Below are 23,364 nucleotides of genomic sequence, written 5' to 3'. Positions count from 1 at the left end.
CGGTGGCCTAACCGTTTTGGTATCCCAGGCTCCCGCAGCATCTCTTGATACTCATTTTTTTTTTTTTTTAGCTGCACTGGGTCTTCGTTGCTGTGCGTGGGCTTTTCTCTAGTTGCAGGGAGCAGGGGCTACTCTTTATTGCCATGCACAGGCTTCTTATTGCGGTGGCTTCTCTTGTTGCAGAGCACAGGATCTAGGGCTTGCAGGCTTCAGTAGCTGTGGCACCTGGGCTCAGTAGTTGCGGTTCCCGGGCTCTAGAGCACGGGCTCAAACAGTTGTGGTACGCAGGCTTAGCTGCTCTGTGGCATGTAGGATCTTCCCGGACCAGGGATCAAACCCATATCTCCTGCATTGGCAGGGGGCTTCTTTACCACTGAGCCACCAGGGAAACCCCTACTGATACTCCTTTTTTTGACATGGGGGACTTTGGAAATAGTGTGATTTTTCACTGTTTGAAATTAACTGGCCTCTTTCCAAATAAATTAGCCTTATACAGGAGGATGGAAACTCATCGGGCTAGGAAATAAATAACTGCTATGTTCTCTGCACATGGCACTGTGCCTTCAGGGACTCTGGTTGTGCAGCAACCAGCCAGTGTACAAGCACCATCAGCACATTAGCAAACCAGGGCTGTGATGAGCGCTGTGGCCGATCCCAGCCTAACACTTCTCTCCCAGTGGTTAACAGCACAGCAGGAGAGCACCGCCTGTTAGCGGGGCCACCGGCCGACAGTGGACATATAGGACTAGGCCCACCTCTTAGCCGACTGCAGGCTGGCGCAGTGGGCAGGCACTCTTGGGACACGAGTCCTTGTCCTGTCTCTGCTATTAACAAAGTGTGTGTTCCTGGGCAAGTCAGCTTACCTGTCGTTACTGTTGTGTCATTTGTAAAACTCAAGAGTTTGACTAAATGACCCCTAAGGCCCTAACCAAGAAGTATAAGCTGTGAGTCTGAACCTTAGCCTCACCCTGACTAGCTGTAATCACCCTTCTTTCTTTCAGCTCTAATTTCCTCACCTGTCAAGAGGAAATCATAATCATGATATTTATTCTACACAGCCTGTGGTGGGTTATGCTAAAGACCTTTTGAAGCCCTAATGATAAAGAAATAAAGAGAACACAGAAGTACGTGTCTGAGGTAAGGCAAGGAATCCCTTAGAACAGGGGTCTCCAACCTCCGTGATCTAATGCCTGATGACCTGAGGTCAAGCCGATGTAACAGTAATAGAAATAGAGTACACAGAAATGTAACGCACTTGAGTCATCCTGAAGCCACCCCTCTACCCTCTGGTCCATGACTGTCTTCCACAAAACTGCTCCCTGGTGCCAAAAAGGTGGGGGACCACTGCTCTATAGGGTCTCTGGTGGATTATGAGAAAGTCCATTTGAAACCCAGATGATACAGATACAGAAAGAAGAGGTATCTGAGGTGAGGCAAAGAATCCCTTAGAAGGGAGTAGGAAGACCTCTGAAAGCTGGCAGGGCCCCTCTCTGGCCCAAAGATATAAAAGACTGAGTTCTTGACTCCTCCAGGGAGTTACTCTTTAAGAACCTTATCTTCTGCACACCCTTGGAACAGCTTGGTTGCTACTTCATTGAAAAATCAAAGCAAAAACAACCCCAAACACAGTGTGAGTTGTTATTTTCCTCATCTTCCAACCCAGACCACCTTGGTGGCTAAGTTATTTCAGGGTCACTGTGAGACTCCAATGAGTGGAGTCTCGTGGAGCACGTGAAAAGCTGTCTGCTAAAGTCTTACCCGTCCTTCCCAAACACCTCAAAGACCACCTCTCACAATCACGGGGTAGAATCTTTGCAAGTTACAAACAAGGGAAAAGACAGGAAAAACAGAAAGACATAGGATGGAATTTCTCCTCTCCTTATATTATTATTGGAATTTACCACCATCCGAAGCCAGAGCCCAGCCTCATTTCCTTTAGGGCTTCAGCATATGCAAAATTGCCAGTTCCTGCAGTAAAATCGTGAGTACTGGAAGTTTTCTTTATTGCCCATTCATTGGGAGCTCTGTTAGGTGACTTCTCTGCAAGCTTGGGAATGAATGGCAACACCAGTGACTAAGTGGAGACAGACTGGGATGATTAGGCATGGCACGGCAGTGACCAGAGTGCCAACCAAGCCCTCACCAAGACTGGAGGGGGGCACCAGGATAGGACATTTAAAAATGACCCACTACGTCTGCTTATTTTAAAACACAGAATATCCCCAAGGAGGTAGTCTAGCCAGGCACTTCAGAGTTACCCGTGCACTTCTGCTGCGGTGCTCCTCAAGTGGTACTTTACTCATTTTAGTCTGTGGCTCTTAGGAGAGGAAGGGTATGTTCATGTTGCAATCTCAGAGCCTAAGGTGTTTCTTCAGTGTCTAACACACACTTTCACAACCAGGCTTTCCTGCCTCTTCTGCTCCCTCTCAGGCTGCTCCTTTTCAGTCCCTTTCTCAGCTCCTCCTCTTCACAATATTCCAGTTGTACTCCACAGATGACATTTTTGGCCCCATCTTCTCCCATGGCCCCAACTACCATCTGCCTGGTGGCAATGATCTGAATGGCCTCCCAAACTTGCCCACTTGGGGTTTCCCCAGTGCTACCAAGATGTAAGCATTGTTTTTCTACTTGGTTGTTCTGCTTAAGCCAGAAACTTAAGGGTCAGACTTGATTCCTTCCTCTCCTTCATCCTTCCCATCTAAGCTGTCATCAGATCTTTCCATTCTACCTCTCAAATATATCTGGAATCCACTCGTGGCTCTCCAACCCATGGCCACCATCCTAGCACTGGCAAAGCTAGATGTGAAGCCTGAGAATGCCGCGGGGCCACCCCGGGGCCCTTCTCACCTCAGGATGATGCCGATGCAGAGGAGGGTCCCGAAGGCCAGGCTTCCTCCAGCCACCAGGAATGCGGGCAGTGGTACCGAAGTAGAATCTTGCACTAGAAAAAAAAAAAAAAAGTAAAAGGGAGAGGAAGAAGAGGAGGAAGAGGAGTAGAGGAAAGAAGGGGGAAAAAAAAAATAAACCACTCCGCAGGTGCTGCCAAAACCTCAAAAGAACCTCACCCCTAGAGGAGGAAACAGCTCTGCCTGGCAAACTTGTCAGTGTTCTGGCCAAAGCCAACTCTAGAAGGTCTCCCCCAGCACAGTCTGACAGACCCCAGGATGCCACCACTTGGCAAGAGATACACCTCCAGCTCAGAGCTTCTGAGTGCCTGCGGCCAGCCACAGACTCCCACTCACTTTCAGAGCAGCTTTTCTAGTGGCACTCAGCCGGCCCCACGAGGCACGGGGGAGTGCAAGAAGCAGAGCCTCAGGGGACCTCCTTGACAGCAGCTCCTGGAGGTGCGGATGCTTTAAATCAAGTGTCTGGGTGCAGCTGTCCCCACCAGATCATCACTTCTCACCTGTCTCCCCAGTTGGTACGCAAGCCCCAGCCATCTGAATTTCAGTCCATCTTTCTCACTCATATTCCCTCTCCTGTACCCGCGTTCTCTTCTCCCCTAGAATGCTCATCCATCCTTGCTGCACCCTTTCCCCTTTGCTGGCCAGTCCCCCTGCTTGGCCTTTGAATCTCACATGAGATGAGAAGCACTCCCTTTGAGAAGTGATCCTGCTCCACGCTGGCCCGCCTTGCTTACTCCCCCAGCTCCACCTCCAGCCTAAACTCCCTGAAAGCAGGGACCATGTGTGTCTTTTTCACTTTTAACATTCCAACTCCTCACGTGGTGCCTTGCACAAAGCAGGCCCATCTAAATATTTCATTGAATGAATGTGAAAACAAACTAGCTTCACAAACAACCATCTCCTTCCAGAGAAAGCTCCTTCCCCTGGCTGCCAGAGACAGACCCTGGGCTAGACAGAGAGTAGTCTAAGCCAAATCACCATTCCCTTCTGCTGAAAATGCAGACACTTACAGTCTCATGGACTTCGGATTCAGGCTCTTCCACCCTAAATGGTACCCACTGCTGATAAAGATGGGATGCCAGTCATCACTCCAAGTGTCTAGTAGATGCAGGCTTTGCCTTAGCACTGACCACAAGGGCCGGTGTCTCCCAGTGTGTCCCACGTCTCTTGGCAGAGACAGGCATTTCGTGTATGCTTGGCTTACTCTTTCACTAATACTTCATCATCTTTTGTATTTGTTCCTTCCTTCATTCAACAAATATTTACTGAGTGTCCGTCACGTGCCAGGCTTTGTTCTAAGCCTCAGGGATACAGATAATTGGATGACAGAAAGACTCCTGGCTTCCTGGATCTTACAGTCTAATCAAGGGAGACAGACAAACAAATACATATCTAATAAGATGTCAGCACTGACAAAGGCAATGATGGAAAAAAAGCATAGAAAGGGGAGCGTGACAGTAGAGGGTTCTGTCAAATTGGGTGATTGGGAAAGGCCTCCCTGGGCAGGGGGGTGAGGGGGTACATTTGAGCAGAGGCCTGGATATATGAAAGGGCTGTCCAAGGGGAGGTCAGGGGAAGAGCATCCAGGCAGAGCAAGCAGTAGGTGCAAAGGCCATGCGGTGAGCACGTGTGGAAGTGAGGAAGGCAGAGCAGATGAGCAAGAGAGAGGAGGAGGTGATACCTCAAGATCAGGGCCTGACTTCGTGGAGACTAGGGTCTTTGTTAGGTCTTCAGCTTTTACTCTGGGAGACAAGATGGTGTTGAGCCAAGAAGAGCTTAAATTTGTGTTTTAAGAGTCATTCTGGCTTTTGGCTGGAAAAGAGTCAGTTGGGGGTTAAGACAAAAGCCAGGAGGGACATCCAGTGGGTGAGTGGCTGACTCCACGTCCTCAGTACAGGGAGTCCGAGTTCAAGCCCTGGTCAGGGAACTAAATTCCACATGCCACAACTAAAAAGAATCCAAGTGCCACAGCTAAGACCCAGCATAGCCATATAAATAAATAAATATTAAAACAAAAGACTAAAAGCCAACAGACCAGCAGGCAGACCCTAAAGTCCTCCTGGAGAAAAGACACCAATGACTGGGCCAGGTGTTGGCAGTGGAGGGGTGAGAAGTGGTTAGCTCCTGGACAAACCTCAGGATACAACTGGCAGGGCCTGCTGGAGGACGGGACATGGGATGAGGCATAGCAGAGGAAGCCTGTCTCACCTTCCAGCCTCAGCAACCCAGAGGAGGTGTTGTCTTTACTGAAATGAGGAAGAAGGATGAGAACATTTTTGGGTTGAAGAGGCGGGGAGGCATCAAGCATTCTCTTTTAGACACGTCAGGTCTGAGAGTTTTGGTAGGTATCAGGTGGACATGTCACCTAGGTAGTTGGATACACCAGTCTGGCTGGATCTTCATGGGAAGGTCAGAGATGGGGCTGTACATTTGGGAGTCATCAGCCCATAGACGGTCTTTAAAGACACAGGGCTGGATTAGACAGATCATTGGTGAGAGTGTCTAGAGAAGACTCAAGGGTTCTTCCTCCACTGTATCCCCTGAACTGCTTGTTGCCCCAACCTCCTGCTGTCCCACCCACACCATTCATTCAAATGGCACCTCCTCTGTGAACTTTCTATGATTCCCTCAGGACTCTAAATCCCCTTTGCTTTACCTATGGCTCCCTTTTGGCCACATTCCACTCTGCTAGTTACCGCTTTAGTCTTTGCCAGAGCCTACCCCCTGGATGGTAGACTCCGGGAGAGCAGGGATGGGTTCGACTCCAAGTTCCCAGCTGTGCACGCAGAGCTTAGCCCCAGGTGTTTGGCAGGTCCCCCTAAGTTCACTACACTAGGTGGGGCTTTGCAATAGCAATGGCAGGGCATGGGCAGCCAGGCATGGCAGGAATCTGCCCAGTTAAAGGTATGGAGGCCAGGGACTCCCTCAGAAAGCCCAAGAATCATCAGGTGAATGCGTTCAGCTGCTGAGCCTCCAGAGTCTGGACTCCATGAGTCCCATCCATATATTAATAGTAAAGCAAACACAGGACCTGGGATCTTTCCCTTTCCTTTTTTGGGGGCTGTGCTAGGTCTCGGTTGCTGTGTGACCTCTTCTCCAGCTGTGGCAAGCGGGGGCTACTCTCCAGTTGCGGTGTGCAGGCCTCTTGTGGCAGTAGCTTCTCTTGCTGTGGAGCATGGGTTCTAGGGCACTTGGGCTTCAGCAGCTGCAGCATGTGGGCTCAGCAGCTGTGGCTCAAAGACACTCGAGCACAGACTCAATAGTTGTGGTGTCCAGGCTTAGTTTCTCTGCAACATGGGGGTTCCTCTAGGATCAGGGATCAAACTCATGTCTCCCCAGTTGATTGGCAGGGGGATTCTTTACCACTGAGCCACCAGGGAAGCCCTGGTTGGGATCTTTCTTGATGCAAACGTTACTAAGTTTCCCTAGTCTTGCAGGTATAGGCAATCAGAAGCATTGGAATGAAGGCCTTCCCAAAGATTTATTTCATTCCTCAAAAGGGTATTTCAATACAGACTTTAGTAATTTTGTTTGTAGCACATTCATTTGTATTCTGGGCCAAATGTGACGTTGTTTACTGATTTATCTTACTCTTCTTACGGTCCCTTCACGATATCTTAGCTAACGATATCAAACTTGAAAGTATAAAGTAATAAAAGACTATTTCTGCCATCGATCCTTTTCATTAAGCAGACCAGCCCTCTGCCAACACTTCCAAAAAGAAAGGACTTTCTGCAGAGACAAGTTCTTTTGTGCCCCATAAGCAACAGAAACTCAAAAATATCCAGTCCTTACCTGGGAGGCTGGTTGTTTTTGCAGAATCTTTGGAGAAAATATTTTCATTATCTTCAGTAGTAGTAGGTGCCTAAAAGAAATATTCCTCACTGTGAGCCTCTTTCTGCAGATTCCACCATCGTTCAGGACCCAGCTCAGACACTATCTCCTCCTTCACCTCCTGCCTGATCCACCCATGGCAATCCTTTCTCCAGCTCATGGACCTCTCCTTGTCTGACCCATCACTCTCAACTTACTTGTATCTATAGCTCACCTACTCAGGGTAGGGATTTCTTCCCACATGTCTCTCCACCAGGAGCTTAAGGGCACACCCCCTCCACAGAGGAGATACTCAATAAGTAACCTGAAACAGCAGATGTATTATGGGTCTGGTGCCAGGGCGTGGGTACTACCACTTACTGGGAAAAGCTCAGGCTAGAATCTTGGATCCACCACTTATTAGTTATGGAAGGCAGGGGAAATTTCTTAATCCACATGGGCATCAGTTTTCCTCCCTTGTAGGCATGACCATGGGCTTCCCAAGTGGTGCTAGTGATAAAGAACCCGCCTGCCAATGCAGGACACATAAGAGATGTGGGTTCTATCCCTGGGTTGGGAAGATCCCCTGGAGAAGGACATGGCAACCCACTCCAGTATTCTTGCCTGGAAAATCCCATGGACAGAGGAGCCTGGTGGGCTATAAGAGTCAGACATGACTGATCAGTACAGGCATGATCATTAGGGCACCCAAATCTTGGTGATCATAAAGGTCAAATGAAGGAGGAGATGCCAGGCTTAGAGCCTAGTGAGGCGTGGCAAGTTCTCAGTGTCAGTTCCCTCCACCCTCCAGCCCCGTGAGTGTGGGCTGCACCCTGGAGCTGTTCCCGCTGGTGCCTGGACAGTCCTGCATCCAATATGGCCAAGATGCAAGACCCTGGCTCTTCCCCATGCTGCCCAGCTCCAGCAGTGGCTGAGCCTCCCCGCTTAGCATTGAGGGAATTAAGGACCAGGAGATGAGATATAGTTGAATGGGAAATTGGATTACACAAGGATTTGTTAAGCAGCTTCAGAAGTAATCCTCTTTTCAGAAAATTATGACACCAGGAGTCCATAGGGGAAGAGCACAGATACACAAGCTAAGCTATCGGGATGCCCAGAGGTTCAGAGATGAAACAGCAGCCCCCAGACACACAGCTGCTCAGTGAGCCGGGCCAGAGCCAATCCACACTTTACGTGGCCTAGATCACTGGGATATAGTGAGAACTGCTCTTCCCCTGCTTTACAGAGCCCCTGTGTTCAGGCCAGTTGCTCACAGCCACATTTCTGGTAAGTGGTAGAGGTGCAATTGGAGTCAACTTCTGCCTGACGCCAGCCCACAACCCTCAACTCTAGGTGCTGTCGCCATGACCCTTTTATAAGAACATGAGCTCACCTGCGTGGAGGTGGGCAGCTTGGTCGTAGTAGAACTCCTGGACTCTGTGGATAGAATAGTCATTATTAATTATTCATGAACCCTGAAGTCCCGACTGATAGAATAAAATTAATCATAGTGAATCTTACGCTGAAAACAAGCAACTATCCAACCCTAAAGGACTAGCCATACAAATTCTGATATAATCATACATTGCAATAGTCTTTAAAAATATCTCAGAAAACAACTAAGAATATGATATAATGAAAAATGTGAGACAAGAAAAAGTCCATATAGTGTGATCCAAAGTTTTGCGTGTGGTGTGCTAAGTTGCTTCAGTCGTGTCCAACTCTTTGCGACCTCATGGACTGTAGCCTGCCAGGTTCCTCTGACCATGGGACTATCCAGGCAAGAATACTGGAGTGAGTTGCCATTTCCTTCTCCATGGGGATCTTCCTGACCCAGGGATCAAACCCATGTCTCCTGTGACTCCTGCATTGCAGGCAGACTCTTTACCACAGAGACACCTGGGAAGCCCATGTTATATGATATGCCATAATATATATTCTGAATACTCATTGGAAGGACTAAGGCTGAAGCTGAAGCTCCAATAATTTGGCAACCGGATGCAAACAGCCAACCCACTGAAAAAGACTGTGATGCTGGGAAAGACTGAGGGCAGAAGAAAAAGAGGGTGACAGAGAATGAGATGGTTGAATGGCATCGCCAGTTCAATGGACATAATCTTGGGCAAACTCTGAGAGATGGTGAGGGACAGGAAAGCCTGTCGTGCTGCACTCCATGGGGTCACAAAGAGTCAGACTTGGCTTGGCAACAGAACAACAACAACAACAAATATATATTCATACACAGAAAGAAAAAAATGGAAGGATATACAGCGCCAGATATAAGCACCATTAACATTTTAATCTCCTGTATGCCCCTTTTTCAGAGAAGGCAGTGGCACCTCACTCCAGTACTCTTGCCTGGAAAATCCCATGGACGGAGGAGCCTGGTAGGCTGCAGTCCATGGGGTCGCTAAGAGTCAGATATGACTGAGCAACTTCACTTTCACTTTTCACTTTCATGCATTGGAGAAGGAAATGGCAACCCACTCCAGTGTTGTTGCCTGGAGAATCCCAGGGACAGGGGAGCCTGGTGGGCTGCCATCTATGGGGTCGCACAGAGTCGGACACGACTGAAGTGACTTAGCAGCAACATGCCCCTTTTTGCAATAGAAATATTTATCTAAACAACTGATTCTCTAGGACTTTGCTGGTGGTCCAGTAGCTAAAACTCCACACTCCCAATGCAGGGGACTCAGGTTTGATCCCTGGTCAGGGAACGAGATCTCCTATGCTGCAACTTAAGATCCCACATGCTGCAACTAAGACCCAGCTCAGCCAAATAAATAAATATATGTTTTTAAATTATGTAACAACAGACTCTTACTGCCTGGATGGATTTAATATACTGTGCCCAAGAAGGGAGGTGGACTGGGCACCCTCCTGGGCCCCTCCCGCTCCATGGGAACCACGTTGCTGCAGAAACCCCCAAGGCTGCAGAAGGGCAACTATCAAAGCGAGAACGCTGACACGAGGCCTGACTCAGCCGCAAATATGGGCCCGAGGGACCAGGCACTGAATGCTCTGGAGTTTAAAATATTTTCTTTTCAGTTCATCATTTTTCCATCAAGAAATTAAAAATACCACAGAACCAGTTTATACAAAGATGTCGAGCCTCTCTGAGTCAGGAGTAGAACAACTAGCAAGGGATTGGAGGAGAGGGTGACCTTTCTTCTGCTCAGGACAGAAACTTCCAGAAGGGGCGTGCATTCCCCAGGAGGGGAAAAACACCACACTGCAGCAGCACTGGAAGGGACACAAGAGCATGTTCGCCCTCCGCATTGTACAGAGAGCCCAGAGAGGGAAAGCAACTTGTCCAAGGTCACAGAGCAACTCAGCCCCAGATCAACCTTGGATAAATGGGAGGGACACAGCCTCTTATTCTTTTGTGTTCTTCCCAGCCCAACCTAACAGGGAACAATTAGACTCATAGCAGGGGATGACTGAAGGATTAAAGGAGGGTGTGGGGACGCTAGAAGGAAAGCTAAAACCAGGAGACAGGGACAACTCTACATAGGAAATATGGTTGACCATGGATGGTCATTCAGTCCAGTGGTTCTTAAACCCAGACATGTTCAGATTCATCAGTGGTCTTTTAGGTCCAATCCTTGACCTATAGCCTTAGAATCTCCATGGTAAGTTTCAGCCATCAGGGTCTTTAAAAGATCCCTCAAGCCCAGAAAGATATTTCAGGAAGAAAAGGAGACCAGTATACTTCTGACCCTGAGTTCTGGCCCCCAACATAATATGAAGTCCAGAAAAGGATGTGTAACCTTTGGTGGCTCAGATTTCCAGAGATTAAAGGAGGAATTTTCTCTCAAATAACCCAGGAATGCTACCAGACCGAACAAAATTTTTCCAACACATAGTTAAGATTGTCTTACATAACAAGACTTTTTAAAAACCTCCCTAGATGACAATAATGTTAGTCTCTCAGTCGTGTCCAATTCTATGCAACCCTATGGACGGTAACCTGCCAGCCTCCTCTCTTCATGGGATTCTCAGGTAAGAATGCTGGAGTGAGTTGCCATTTTCTACTTCAGGATAGATGACAACGGGAACCCCTGACTCAGACCATTTGTCCCCTGAGATGGAAGGTGTATTGCTATTACTAATAAACATTTCCATTTTATAGAAGAAACTAGGGCTCAGGGGAAAATAAGTTTAATAATAATATTATTAATACTAACAGCATACTAATAAAATATTGCTAGTACTTCTACCATTGACCTTGGTGGACGCTCACTCTACTCCAGCTCCAAGTGGTTCTTTGCCTACGTGATGTTCATAGTATCTCACAAGGCAGGTACTATTATTACAGGTTTACAGATGCAGAGGCTCAGGAAGGCTATAAAACGTTAGCAACAACAGAGAACACATTTTTTCCGTTTAGACAAACGTATTTTATATTTCCTAGTGTTTCACTGCAGCTAGCATGTGGAATGAAAGAGGGGAAGGAACCGGCATTCACTGGCTCCCATATGCCCCCGTGTGCCAGGAAGTAACGGGCATAAGGACAGTGGTGGTGGTCACGAGACCATAACAGCAACAACTATGACGATGCCTGACATTTACTCAGAGTTTACTACATGCCAGGCACCATCCTACCTATAATACTAAAAGCGAACTAACTAATTTAATTCTCACAACAGTACTCTGAGTATTCTGAGATCGGTAATAATATCACCCTCACTTTACAGATGGGGAAAATGAGACACAGGGAGGTTAAATAGCTTGCCTGAAGTTTTGTAAAAAATAAGTGTTAAAGCTTTCTGACTCCAAGAATAAACTTTTTTCCACTTCATTTAAAAAAAAAAACTCATCTCTAGATTGAACATTTCTCAAATTCAAGGACTGTATCCTACTCATCTTTGTAAACTCAGTACTTAACATGAGCCTGCATCTTGCTGAAAACTGTGTAATTAGTAAAATTTCAATTATGGAAAATCACCTGGGAAAAAAAAAGGACTGATACATTAACATCCAACACGGAGTGTGTCTCCGTAATAGTATTTCCAGATCAGACGATGTACTTTTATATTCATAACAAAGTGAATGAATGAATGACCATGTCCAGTAAGTGAGGCTGAGAGAGACTACCTGTGAGTTTTTTCCACATGAGTTTTTAAAACAAAAGACGTATTTCTGTTAATTTGAAAATGGGTTTGGGTTTGCTTACTTGGGTTCTGGAATAGAGAAATTCGATACAAAAGATGGCAGAGGCCTTCATACCAGATTTGTAGCTTTGGTCAAGGCACTCAGCTTCTTTTAGACCTCGCTTCTTTGTTTCTAAGGAAGGGGGTGGCTTCCTTCTACACAGGTCACCTCAGATCACAGGCTAAAGGACCTAGCACGCGCCCAGCACACAAAAACATCTGTTTAAAAACTGACTCTAAATTCAGAACACAGAACATAAAACATTTTCTAACACAATACTTTTAAGTTATATATTATGACCAGTTAAAATACGGGCTACTAGGCTCCAGAGCTGGAGTACAGAGAGGGAACACAGGAGTGGGCTGGGAATAAGAGGCAAAAGAAAGAAAAAGGAAGCCAGAGGGTGACAGAAAGATGAAGGAACAAGGGGAGAGGGACGAACCACAAAGCCAGACATTCACAGACAGGGGGTGGGGTGGAGACACAGGGACCCACAAGCTGAGCAGCACACCAGGCAACGTCCCCACTCTGGACGACATGCCTTCCCTCACACCCTATAAACCACCAACCAGAAAGTTAATCACTGTTCCTCTATTTGTGCAGGACTTCCCTGGTGGCTCAGACAGTAAAAGTGTCTGCCTACAATGTGGGATACCCAGGTTCAATCTCTGGGTCGGGAAGATCTCCTGGAGAAGGAAATGGCAACCCACTCCAGTACTCTTGCCTGGAAAATCCCATGGACAGAGGAGCCTGGTAGGCTACAGTCCATGAGGCAGAAAAGAGTCGGACACGACTGAGCGACCTCACTTTCACTTTTTCCATTCGTTCAGAAAAACAAAAAAGCCAAAAACCTCACACTGAGGAGCTGACAATCTCCTGAGGAGAAATAAATCACCTCTACCTGGGCCCCAGCACCACCCAGGACAGTCTGTGGAGAAGTCTACTAGTCTGAGGCCAAATGAGAAAAAACAAACTGGATAGCTATATAGCTTAAGTGTCTTCCTTCTGACATTAAGCCCTTGTTTCATCCTCTTATGAAATGAGTGACGGTCAATGGCAATCGCTACTTTTTACTTGGGCTTCCCTGATGCTTAGACAGTAAAGAATCTGCCTACAATGCAGGAAACCTGGGTTGGATCCCTGGGTCGGGAAGAGTCCCCTGGAGAAGGGAATGGCAACCCACTCCAGTATTCTTGCCTGGAGAATTCCATGGACAGAGGAGCCTGGTAGTCCAACATGACTGAGCGACTAAGCACAGCAGAGCACTTTTTACTTAACCATTTAATTTTAGGTCCTTACTTAGCAAACTGAAAAGCTGGTGACCTTCTTGGGTACCCAAAATTCTTTTTGAAATCTTATAGAAATCCCAGGAAACTTTCAGCTATGCACAGAAATGGAGCAGGTAGGGTGGGTGTGGAAGGAAGTGATGCAGTGGTGGGCCCGGAAAGAAGGTGGATGAAGAGGCAGACATGAGTGCCAAAGTGCTGGTCCCACTGGAGGGGAAGAGGTGAGAGAGGGCCAGGCACGAGGGATGGTGGGCAGGCAGCCGGAGGAGGCCTCTGCTCCAAGCTCAGGAGTTTGAGCTTTACCTGGAAGTTAAGGGGAGTCATGGCTGTAGACCAGGGAGCAACATTCAGGCTTGTGATCTAGAAAGAGGCCCATAGCAGTGGCGTGGAGGTCACCTGGTGCTCTCTCACCAGAGACAGAAATCAGTTTCAGGGATCCTTGTAGGAATTCTGTTGAGGGACATCCCTGGGTCCAGTGGCTAAGACTCTGCACTCCCAATGCAAGGGGCCCACAGGCTCCAACTAAGACCCAGGCACAGCTAAATAAATAACAAAAAGAATCCTGCCAACATGGGACAAGAACCTGAGCCAAGGGAGAGGGTGGTCTGGCCTGCTATCCTGGGCATGTCCTGGCTCAGAGAGCGGGCTGGATGGTAGTGTCCATTGCCAGATAAAGAACACAGGGAGGTTTGTGGTCCAAACTCTGGGCAGAGTGGAGACAAGAATCCAGAGCTCAAGGGACAGATGTGGCCTGAAACACAAGTGAATTGCTAGCATCTGGCACATACTCACATGTGCCAGGCTGGGTGTGACCTGCTGTCCAGCTTGGTTAGTCCTCTCAGCCCAGTGAGGCAGGTGGTTGGTTTGGAAGTTCTGAAGCAGGCCTATCATTCCCATCTGGAAACCCAGCAAAGCTGGGTACTTCCCTAAGGTCCTGCTGGGAGGGGCAGTGCCAGCGACCAGAGCCCAGTCCGCCCAGCGACAACACTGCACCCAGGGGACGAGACAAGGCCGCCCGTGGAAGCAGCACGTGGAGTTGCCATGGAAAACGGCACAACGGCAGAGTCAGGCGATGCCCGGGGAGGGGTGAAGGGGCATGGTCTCTTCAGAAACATGTCCCCAAGTACCCTTTAACCTACTTCCCCTCAGGCCATGCTGAGGGGAGGAACACAGTGAAGTCCCCCAGAATGGGACGACTGCAGGGTTTGAGGTGATAGTATGTAGCTGAAGGGATTGGGCCAGGGAGGCCCACCTGCCCGGACAGCGTGCAGCCCAGCCGCAGGGTCCCCCAAAGGCCACGTGGACACAAACCTCTAGCACCTCCTCAGCAGTGTGACTCCCAAGAATGGGTCCCCACTGCTCACTACCTGTCACAGGTGGTTCTTAATATTTTCCAGGTGTCGGTGAGCAGGGCGTGAGAGGGAGTTAAAGGGATTCATGAAAGCAAGAAACAACCCTCATGCCTAACGGGCTTTTCCTGAGCATTCTGCCCCAGCTCGCTGTGCAAGGGGTCCACAGGCTTGCTGGATGCCAGCCTTGCCAGTGCTGTCGGAGAGGACAAACGTGAGGAACTCCCAGCCTGCAAAGAGCGGCTGACCAGCCGCCTATTAACGTGTAACCTCTCCTTCCTGGCCTGACATCAGAGTGACATCAGCCCTGACAGGCAGGGACTCCATGAGTCACCGTGGCAGGTGTTGCTGGCAGTCACCTGGCCTTCCTGGCCAGAGCAGGGCCCCCAGAACTCAGTGACTCAGCGCCCCGCCCTCAGGCTGGGAACCTCGCTGCCTCCACAAGACTGTGTGCAGCCGGGTTTCAGCCTCAAGGGGGCAGCGCTGGCTGCAGCCCAGGCGCCTGACTCCCCTCCCCCACACCTCTACCCCGCACCCCCTCTCTCTTCAGGCCTTCCCGCGCGCCCCACTCGGACCTCCCACGCACACACCTGTGCTCCCGCCGGGCCAAACAGCCCTGCCTTGGTTCACAGTCCACGTCCTTGCACGTGCTGTTCCCGTGGCCTATAATCCCCCATTCTATACTTGGGAAACCCCTCCAACACCCTCCAAGACATAACGCAAATGCCACCTCCTCCATGAAGCCCTTCTTGCTCTTTCTAAACTGCCGGGAGTGTTGTCTGCTCCACAGCCTTATCAATTACAGTGGGATGCCACGCCAGCCCCTCCCCCACCCCACCCCCGCACATTCCCCATTTCACATTCCCCTCTACATTCCAATTCAGTGAGTCCAGGACTGTATTCAGGGCGGCAGCTCTAGGATGTCCACAGCCCCGCTCTCTTTATCCCAAGAGCCCTGGGCTCAACAGTTGTGGATCCTCCCGGACCAAGAAGCAATCAACACAGCACTCAAAGTACTAATCCTCCTACACTTGCAGTACTAGTTATTATCTCTAAGAAATGTTTTTTTTTCTCTAAATTCATAAAAACTCTCCAAAGGGGACAAGATAGGTCACGTCATCTCCCATTTTACAGATGAAAAGACTGAGGCTCTGAGAGGTAAACTAATGTTACCAAGGTCATACAACCTGATTTCCAGATCCAATGTACTTCTCTTGGCCTCTGTGTCAGGACCTCCACACGCATCCTACCTGTCTGGGCTTTAGGGATGGAGGCAGGTCTTTGGGGCTAGAAAGCCCATCAATGTAGTATCTAGTGCACTGACATGTCCCAAACAGTCAAATAACTCTAAAACTTATGTAACCTCAGTAAAACATACATAACCTCCCTCTCATTTTCCAGAAGCACTCCCCAGTTTCCAACCTAATCACTCTTGCATGGGAATAATCCAAGTTCCTCTTGCTCTGCCCTCAGTGGAGAGGGAAGCAGCTGGTTTCTCCCTTGGCTATATTCACCACTGGGGTTTTGAAGACCCTCCCCTCAAAACCCACACAGGTACAGAATAGGAGCTCAAACCCTTCAGCTGCTTATGCGAGAAGTGGTCAAAAGAGTTCTGCCTGAGCTTACGTGATCACTGTAGCAAGTCACAGAAACACAGGACCTGAGGTTGAACAGGTGCCTATCACACCGTCCTCCACTGGCAGGAGAATACAACAATTTAAAGAGGAACATCTACAGATGAGACCAGCTTTGAGGGAAGGTCACCAGACAGGTAAGGAATCCACAAGCCATCCCATTCCACAGCCTGGGAACAGCACAAGCAGATGCAAGTCCCCTGGAACTTCCAGAAGCATTCAGAGAGAGCAGACTGGCAGACTTATCAGGGGTTACCCTGGAGACCAAGGGCCAGTGAGACCGGAGTTGGGTTCACATGAGAAAGAATTTTCTACTTGAATAGATAGCTCTCCAAAAAAGACATACAAATAGCCCGTAAACACATGAAAATATCTTCAACAGCACTACTTATTACAGAAATGCAAATCTAAACCACAATACCATTGTGGACTCAGTGGGAGAAGGAGAGGGAGGGACAAACAGAGAGAGTAGCATTGAAGTATACAGACTGCCATTGCAAAATAGATGGCTGGTGGGAAGCAGCTGTGAAGCAAAGGGACTCAGCTCAGTGCTCTGTGAGGACCCAAAGGGGTGAGATAGGGCTGGGGGTGGGAAGGAGGCTCAAGAGGGAGGGAATATATGTATGCTTATAGCTGATTCGCGTGGTTGTGCAGCAAAAACTAACACAACATTGTAAAGCAATTATCCTCCAATTAAGAAATAAGTCCACAATACCACACCCATAAGGAGAAGTATTAAGAAAGAAAGAAGAAAAGAGACAGAAGGGAAGAAGAAAGGAAGAAAATACTAAGTGCTGACAAGGATATGAAAAAAAGAAAACCCTGCACATTGCTGATAGAAATGTAGGAACGTGCAAAGGTGTGGCCACCGTGGGAAATAGTATGGTAGTCCTTCAAAAAATTACAGATAGAATTAGCATATAGTGTAGCAACTATGCATCTGGGTATATATTCCAAAGAACTGAAAGCAGAGATCAAAACATATTTGTACAGCCATGTTCATAGCAGCATTATTCAGGACAGTCAAAAAGTGGAAGCAAGCCACGTCCATCCACAGATGAATGGATAAACAAATTATGGTATATACATACAATGGAATATTATTCAGCCTTAAAAGGGAAGGAAATTCTGACACAGGTTACAACACGGATGAATCTTGAGGAAGTTATTCTAAGTAATACAAGCTAGACACAAAAAGACAAATACAGTATGATTCCACTTACATGAAGTACTTAGAGCAGTCACACTCATAGAGACGAAAGTAAAGCAGTGGTTGCCAGGCACTGGAGGTAGGGATGAATGGGAAGTTACTATTTAACTAGTATAGAGTTTCAGTTCTGCAAGATGGAAAAAGTTGTGGAGCTGGATGGTGGTCAAGGTGGCACAATGATGCGAAAGGGTTTAAGGCCACTGAACCACACGCTTTAAAAATGGTAAGTTGTAAGTTATTTGTGTTTTACCACAACTTTAAAAAAAAAAAAAAGAAAAGCAAGAATTTTCTAACAAAACAAGATTTTCTAAAGCTATTTGTGACCATCCAAATTAAGTGCTTGGGATTAAAAAAAAAAAAAAAGTGCTTGGGATAAAAGGTAAACAGGACATTTCCACCACACAATGTTATAAATGATTCACTCCCCTCGCAAAGGCTCCTAAGGCCATGTTAATGTTTGGTATTCAGCATGTTTTGGCTCAAAGTGTATACAAACCAAAGACAGCTATGGACAGGTCAACACAATCTAGCCTGAAGGATGTTCTGATTTATTTAAATGACCTTTCTAAGGAGGATAGAGTAGTTAGGCTTCCCTTCTTGTCCAAGTCTTATAAACTTTTGTTTATAAGACAAAAACTCTTGTCCAGGAAATAAACTTCTGAGGATAGGGTCCAATAGAAAGCTGCCTCCTGCTCTCGACGGACAGAAGAGGGGACGGACGGCAGCGCCTGACACTGCGTGAGCCTGCACTTGACATTGCTCACTCCGCCGGCTCTCCCAGGCAGCAGGACAGGAAGGACAAGGACTACATGCTGCAAAGCCAGGGTAGAGGAAAGGCCATCTCATCACAGCATCCATTCTGGGGGAAGAACGCCAGCCGACATCTAAGTCTCCCAGAAGCCAGAGACAGAAGAAAGTGGCAGAGGTGGGGCTGGGTCTGGACAACTTATATCATTTCTGCCCTTTCTTTTTCATCCATACATACTCAATAAAATTTTTTTTTCTTCTTTGCTGTGGCATTGGGCAAGTGGGATCTTAGTTTCCTGACCAGGGATCAAATCTGATGTCTTAATCACTGGACTGCCAGGGAAGTCCCTATTATTTTTTAATTGTCTAGTATTTAAGAACAACTGATTTGGTCCAGTTATGCTGCAGGGCTAAAGAGATCTGACACAGAAGCAAACCTGGAAACTATTCTACAATAAGAACACTGGGAACAATGGAACGGGCTGCTACAAGCCTACAGTAGTAAGCTCTCCATCTCTGGAAGCATTTAAGCAGAGGCTGGGCTACCACACTCTTTGGTTTGTAATCAGGGAGATTCCTGCACTGGATGTGGGTCGATTAAATCCTAATATTTCATAGGAAGGAGTGAAAAGATAACGTCTCATATTATTTTCTTGGGGAAAAAACACCCAGCCATGTTAGTTTGTTGTTCAGAGAGGAGGAGACAGAAGAACTAAAAACAGCTTCGTCTAGCGAGCAGGGCTGTGAAAATGGGAAGGGGTGGGACAAGAGACACTGGTTGTTATTATAAGCCCTTCTCTGCTTCTTTGCCGTGAGCATGTATTAATTTGATAAAAGTTTTAAAAGTTAAAAAAATAATTCCCATGGGTTAAAAAAAAAAACACATTAGTCATGCAGTTGCTAAACAATACATTTTCCAAAAATATTTAATTACATGGGAATACTCACGAAATTTGATATATAAATACATAAACACATATAAATATACCTAGAAGAGGAAAGAAGTATAGTAAATTGTTCTCACTGGTTTTCTCTAGGTGGTCAGAATACCGGGAATAATTATTCTTTGTATTTTCCTGGAATTTTTCACTAATCACAGTAATTACTTGCAAATGATCATTATTACCTTTAATTTTTTTCAAGTAAAAAGCATTAGTAACTGTGGTAGGTTAAATATAGCTACAAGTTCTTCCTATCAAGTTGTGGAGCGGATCTTCCCTCTTGAGTCTAGGCCGGTCTGCTGGAAGATGACAGACTGCAGGGAGACCCGAGGGCCCCCTCCACCAGCCAGCGTCGACCGTCAGACATGGTGAACTGATGCCATCTAGGACAGAGCAGACATGGTGCAGCTACTTTCTAATTCAGGCCAGACCGGCACGAGAGCTGCCCAGCCGACCATTTTTCAAAATCTTGAGCAGATAAATGGTTGGTGTTGTTGTTTAGTCGCTAAGTCACGTCCAAATCTTTTGCAACTCCATGGCCTGTCCTCTCTCCATGGGATTCTCCAGGCAAGAACACTGGAGTGGGTTGCCATTTCCTTCTCCAGGGGATCTTCTCAACCCAGGAATCAAACCTGCATCTCCAGCATCGTAGGCAGATTCTTTACCACTGTGCCACGAGGGAAGTCGGACTTGTTACATCCATCCTAAGTCACTTCAGTCAAGTCTAACTTATTTGCAACCCTATGGACTATAGCCCCCCAGGCTCCTCTGTCCATGGGATTCTCCAGGCAAGAATACTGGAGTGGGTGCCATGCCCTCTTCCAGGGGATCTTTCTAACCCAGGGATCGAACTTGTGTCTCTTCCATCTCCTGCACTGGCAGGCAGGCTCTTTACCACTATCATCACTTGGGAAGACCTGTTACACAGCAACAGATAATTGATATAATAACAAAGCAGAAACGCTCAGTTATCACATACCTGTCCAAGGGGTGCCGGTGACCTCGGGGCTCCACTCGCTCCACAAGCCATTCCCAAATTCCTCCTGCGCCCGAAGCTGCACCACATGCCTCATGCCACTCCAGGCATCATTGATGATGCAGTGGTACTGCGGATCCTTCAGCTGTGGGTGAGAGGCACAATGGACTCTGGGCTGGAGCCTGAGCGGCACCTGTTAGCTCCACAGGGCCCTTGGAGTCCTTAGACACCCCCATCCTTCAGGTGCTCCCTCTTTCAGGTCCAGTGGGCCACTCAGCTGGGCAGGAGGCTCATAACAGGTGAAGCTGCCCTCAGGGCCAGCAGGAGCAGAAGCTAAGTCACTGCCCCTGCCCCAGGCACCACAGAAACCTGCCAGCACACCCTTGACTTGCAGGCAGCCCATTTCTCCCCCCAGGTCACGCTCTCGCCCTCACAAATGGGCCCGTATGGAGGAAATTGGCCTGGCATTATTATTCCCACTTTATAAGTGAGGCAGCCAAGGCTCAGAAAGGTCTAGAACTTTGGAAAGGCCATGCAGGTAGTGAGCGGCTGACCGGGACCCAAAACTCATTTTTTTCTTTCTAGTACCCATTGCTGTGAAAGTGCTGCACTCAATATGCCAGCAAATTTGGAAAATTCAGCAGTGGCCACAGGACTGGAAAAGGTCAGTTTTCATTCCAATCCCAAAGAAAGGCAATGCCAAAGAATGCTCAAACTACCGCACAATTGCACTCATCTCACACGCTAGTAAAGTAATGCTCAAAATTCTCCAAGCCAGGCTTCAGCAATACGTGAACAGTGAACTTCAGATGTCCAAGCTGGTTTTAGAAAAGGCAGAGGAACCAGAGACCAAATTGCCAACATCCGCTGGATCATGGAAAAAGCAAGAGAGTTCCAGAAAAACATCTATTTCTGCTTTATTGACTATGCCAAAGCCTTTGACTGTGTGGATCACAATCAACTGTGGAAAATTCTTCAAGAGATGGGAATACCAGACCAACCTGACCTGCCTCTTGAGAAACCTATATGCAGGTCAGGAAGCAACAGTTAGAACTGGACATGGAACAACAGACTGGTTCCTAATAGGAAAAGGAGTTTGTCAAGGCTGTATATTGTCACCCTGCTTTCTTAACTTATATGCAGAGCACATCATGAGAAACGCTGGGCTGGAGGAAGCACAGCTGGAATCAAGATTGCCAGGAGAAATATCAATAACCTCAGATATGCAAGATGACACCACCCTTATGGCAGAAAGTGAAGAGGAACTCAAAAGCCTCTTGATGAAAGTGAAAGAGGAGAGTGAAAAAGTTGACTTAAAAGCTCAACATTCAGAAAACTAAGATCATGGCATCTGGTCCCATCACTTCATGGGAAATAGATGGGGAAACAGTGGAAACAGTGTCAGACTTTATTTTGGGGGGCTCCAAAATCACTGCAGATGGTGACTGCAGCCATGAAAGTAAAAGACGCTTACTCCTTGGAAGGAAAGTTATGACCAACCTAGATAGTACATTGAAAAGCAGAGATATTACTTTGCCAAGAAAGGTCTGTCTAGTCAAGGCTATGATTTTTCCAGTGGTCATGTATGGATGTGAGAGTTGGACTGTGAAGAAAGGTGAGCAACGAAGAATTGATGTTTTCGAACTGTGGTGTTGGAGAAGACTCTTAAGAGTCCCTTGGACTGCAAGGAGATCCAACCAGTCCATTCTAAAGGAGATCAGTCCTAGGTGTTCATTGGAAGGACTAATGCTGAAGCTGAAACTCCAATACTTTGGCCACCTCATGAGAAGAGTTGACTCATTGGAAAAGACCCTGATGCTGGGAGGGATTGGGGGCAGGAGGAGAAGGGGACGACAGAGGATGAGATGGCTTGATGGCATCACCGACTCGATAGACATGAGTCTGAGTGAACTCTGGGAGTTGGTGATGGACAGGGAGGCCTGGCGTGCTGCGATTCATGGGGTTGCAGAGTCGGACAGGACTGAGCGTCTGAACTGAACTGAAGTGAACCCATTCTACCATCCCGAGTATCTAAGGACTCTTTACTGTCTAAGAGTAAAAGAAAAATTTACCATCAGTGTTGTGAATGTCTCTGACCGTTCAGTCCGGTATCGGAGCTCAAACTGTAGCCTGTAGTAATATGAGTTCCAGGAGGGGGGGTCCTGCCAGGTGACACTGAGCCAGCGGGGGTTTCTGTCCACGGCGCTGACTGTGATGTTGACGGGTGGGTCGGGCTGTACTGTGGGAAAAGGGCTCCTATGTGGCAGCAAGCACGGTGCAAAGGAGAGACCCGGGAAGACCGCAAGCCCCCAGCAGGCAAGACCCCGCCTCCAACCCCCGACCACTGCCACACACACATCCCTGCCATATTCAGACCCCTGGCAAGTAGAGCAGAAAAGGCACCAGCTCACCAAACCCTTCACCAGGCCACTCCAAAAGGCACATGAGGAACATTAAATTAAAAACAAAAAACAAAAAAAACAGCTAAAGGGCAGAGGGAGGCCTGAAGAGCTCACTTACGGAGTTTGTAGCCGTCAAATCCTAGGGGGTTGCTGGACTTGTTCCCGGCACTGTTGGCGACACACAGGGACAATACGTAGAAAGAGCTATCTCCCTCAGGGACAGCCAACTGGCAGGAGAAGCGCTGGGACTCGGGGGAATACTGGCAGGGCTCCTGGAAGACTTGCTTCGGACTGTGGAGACAAAACAAGGGCGGGGCTCGCTATCAGCTGCGCCACTTACCCAGGACTGGGGTGAGCAGGGGGCGTGGTGAGACGCTGAGGCTCTGGGGTCTCAGCCCGGGGGCATTCATCTCCGCTCCACACACTGAGCAGCACTTGGGGTCTTGAGTAAATTCTCCAACCTCTCCAAGCCTCTGTTTTCTCACTCGAAAATGGTAATGTTAATAGTACCCGCCTCACAGGGCTTTCTTAGGATTAGTTGAAAAATGAGTGTAAGACATCTAGCTTAGCCCCTGGCACCGCTGTCAAAGGGGCTGAACTAGAGGGCGAACTCAATCACCGTGGCATCACGGAGGCCATGCATTCAGGCTCTCTGCCAGGCCCTGTGCTCTGGCCTCTGCGGGGGATGCAGAAAGGAACCAAGAGGCCCCACCCTGGCCCCAAGATACTAACAAAAAAGACCTGCCCTCAGAGGTCTAGGACAGCCAGTGGAATGCCATTCTAGAAGCTCGAAGTGCTGGAGGGCTTTGCAAGGAGATGGGAGTGTTTCTGGCAGGTGAGCCCAGAAAGGATTTCTGGGTGATAGAGATATTGAAGTTGAGTCAGACACTCTCCCACCTAGTCTGGAAGCCTGAGACTTCACCCACGTATGACATGCACAGGCCTG

The 23,364-nt window shown here is 48.0% G+C and overlaps 1 protein-coding gene across 5 annotated transcripts in view; it reads right to left on the bottom strand.

Annotated features, from left to right (window-relative positions):
• The window catches only part of IL6R (interleukin 6 receptor), a 52,729-nt gene that overhangs the window by 5,117 nt on the left and 24,248 nt on the right, over nt 1-23,364 (bottom strand). For 2 of the 5 annotated variants that reach the window (XM_086392955.1, XM_086392957.1), the window contains exons 4-9: nt 22,537-22,709; nt 22,089-22,255; nt 20,020-20,161; nt 8,113-8,156; nt 6,702-6,771; nt 2,848-2,941 (exon numbers count right to left, since the gene is read on the bottom strand). In XM_086392955.1, the coding sequence (XP_086249081.1) occupies nt 2,848-2,941; nt 6,702-6,771; nt 8,113-8,156; nt 20,020-20,161; nt 22,089-22,255; nt 22,537-22,709 (690 nt within the window). Of the gene's footprint in view, nt 1-2,847; nt 2,942-6,701; nt 6,772-8,112; nt 8,157-18,996; nt 19,424-20,019; nt 20,162-22,088; nt 22,256-22,536; nt 22,710-23,364 lie in introns of those variants that run through there. The other 3 variants (XM_086392958.1, XM_086392960.1, XM_086392959.1) reach the window with 2 other exon arrangements.

This window comes from Bos grunniens, chromosome 3, assembly GCF_055505025.1.
Source record: "Bos grunniens cultivar Pamir isolate PY7600 chromosome 3, Bosgru_T2T1.0, whole genome shotgun sequence".
Classification (NCBI taxonomy): Eukaryota; Metazoa; Chordata; class Mammalia; order Artiodactyla; family Bovidae; genus Bos; species Bos grunniens.
Note: the sequence above shows the minus strand (reverse complement) of the source record. Positions and strands in the feature narration are given on the sequence as shown.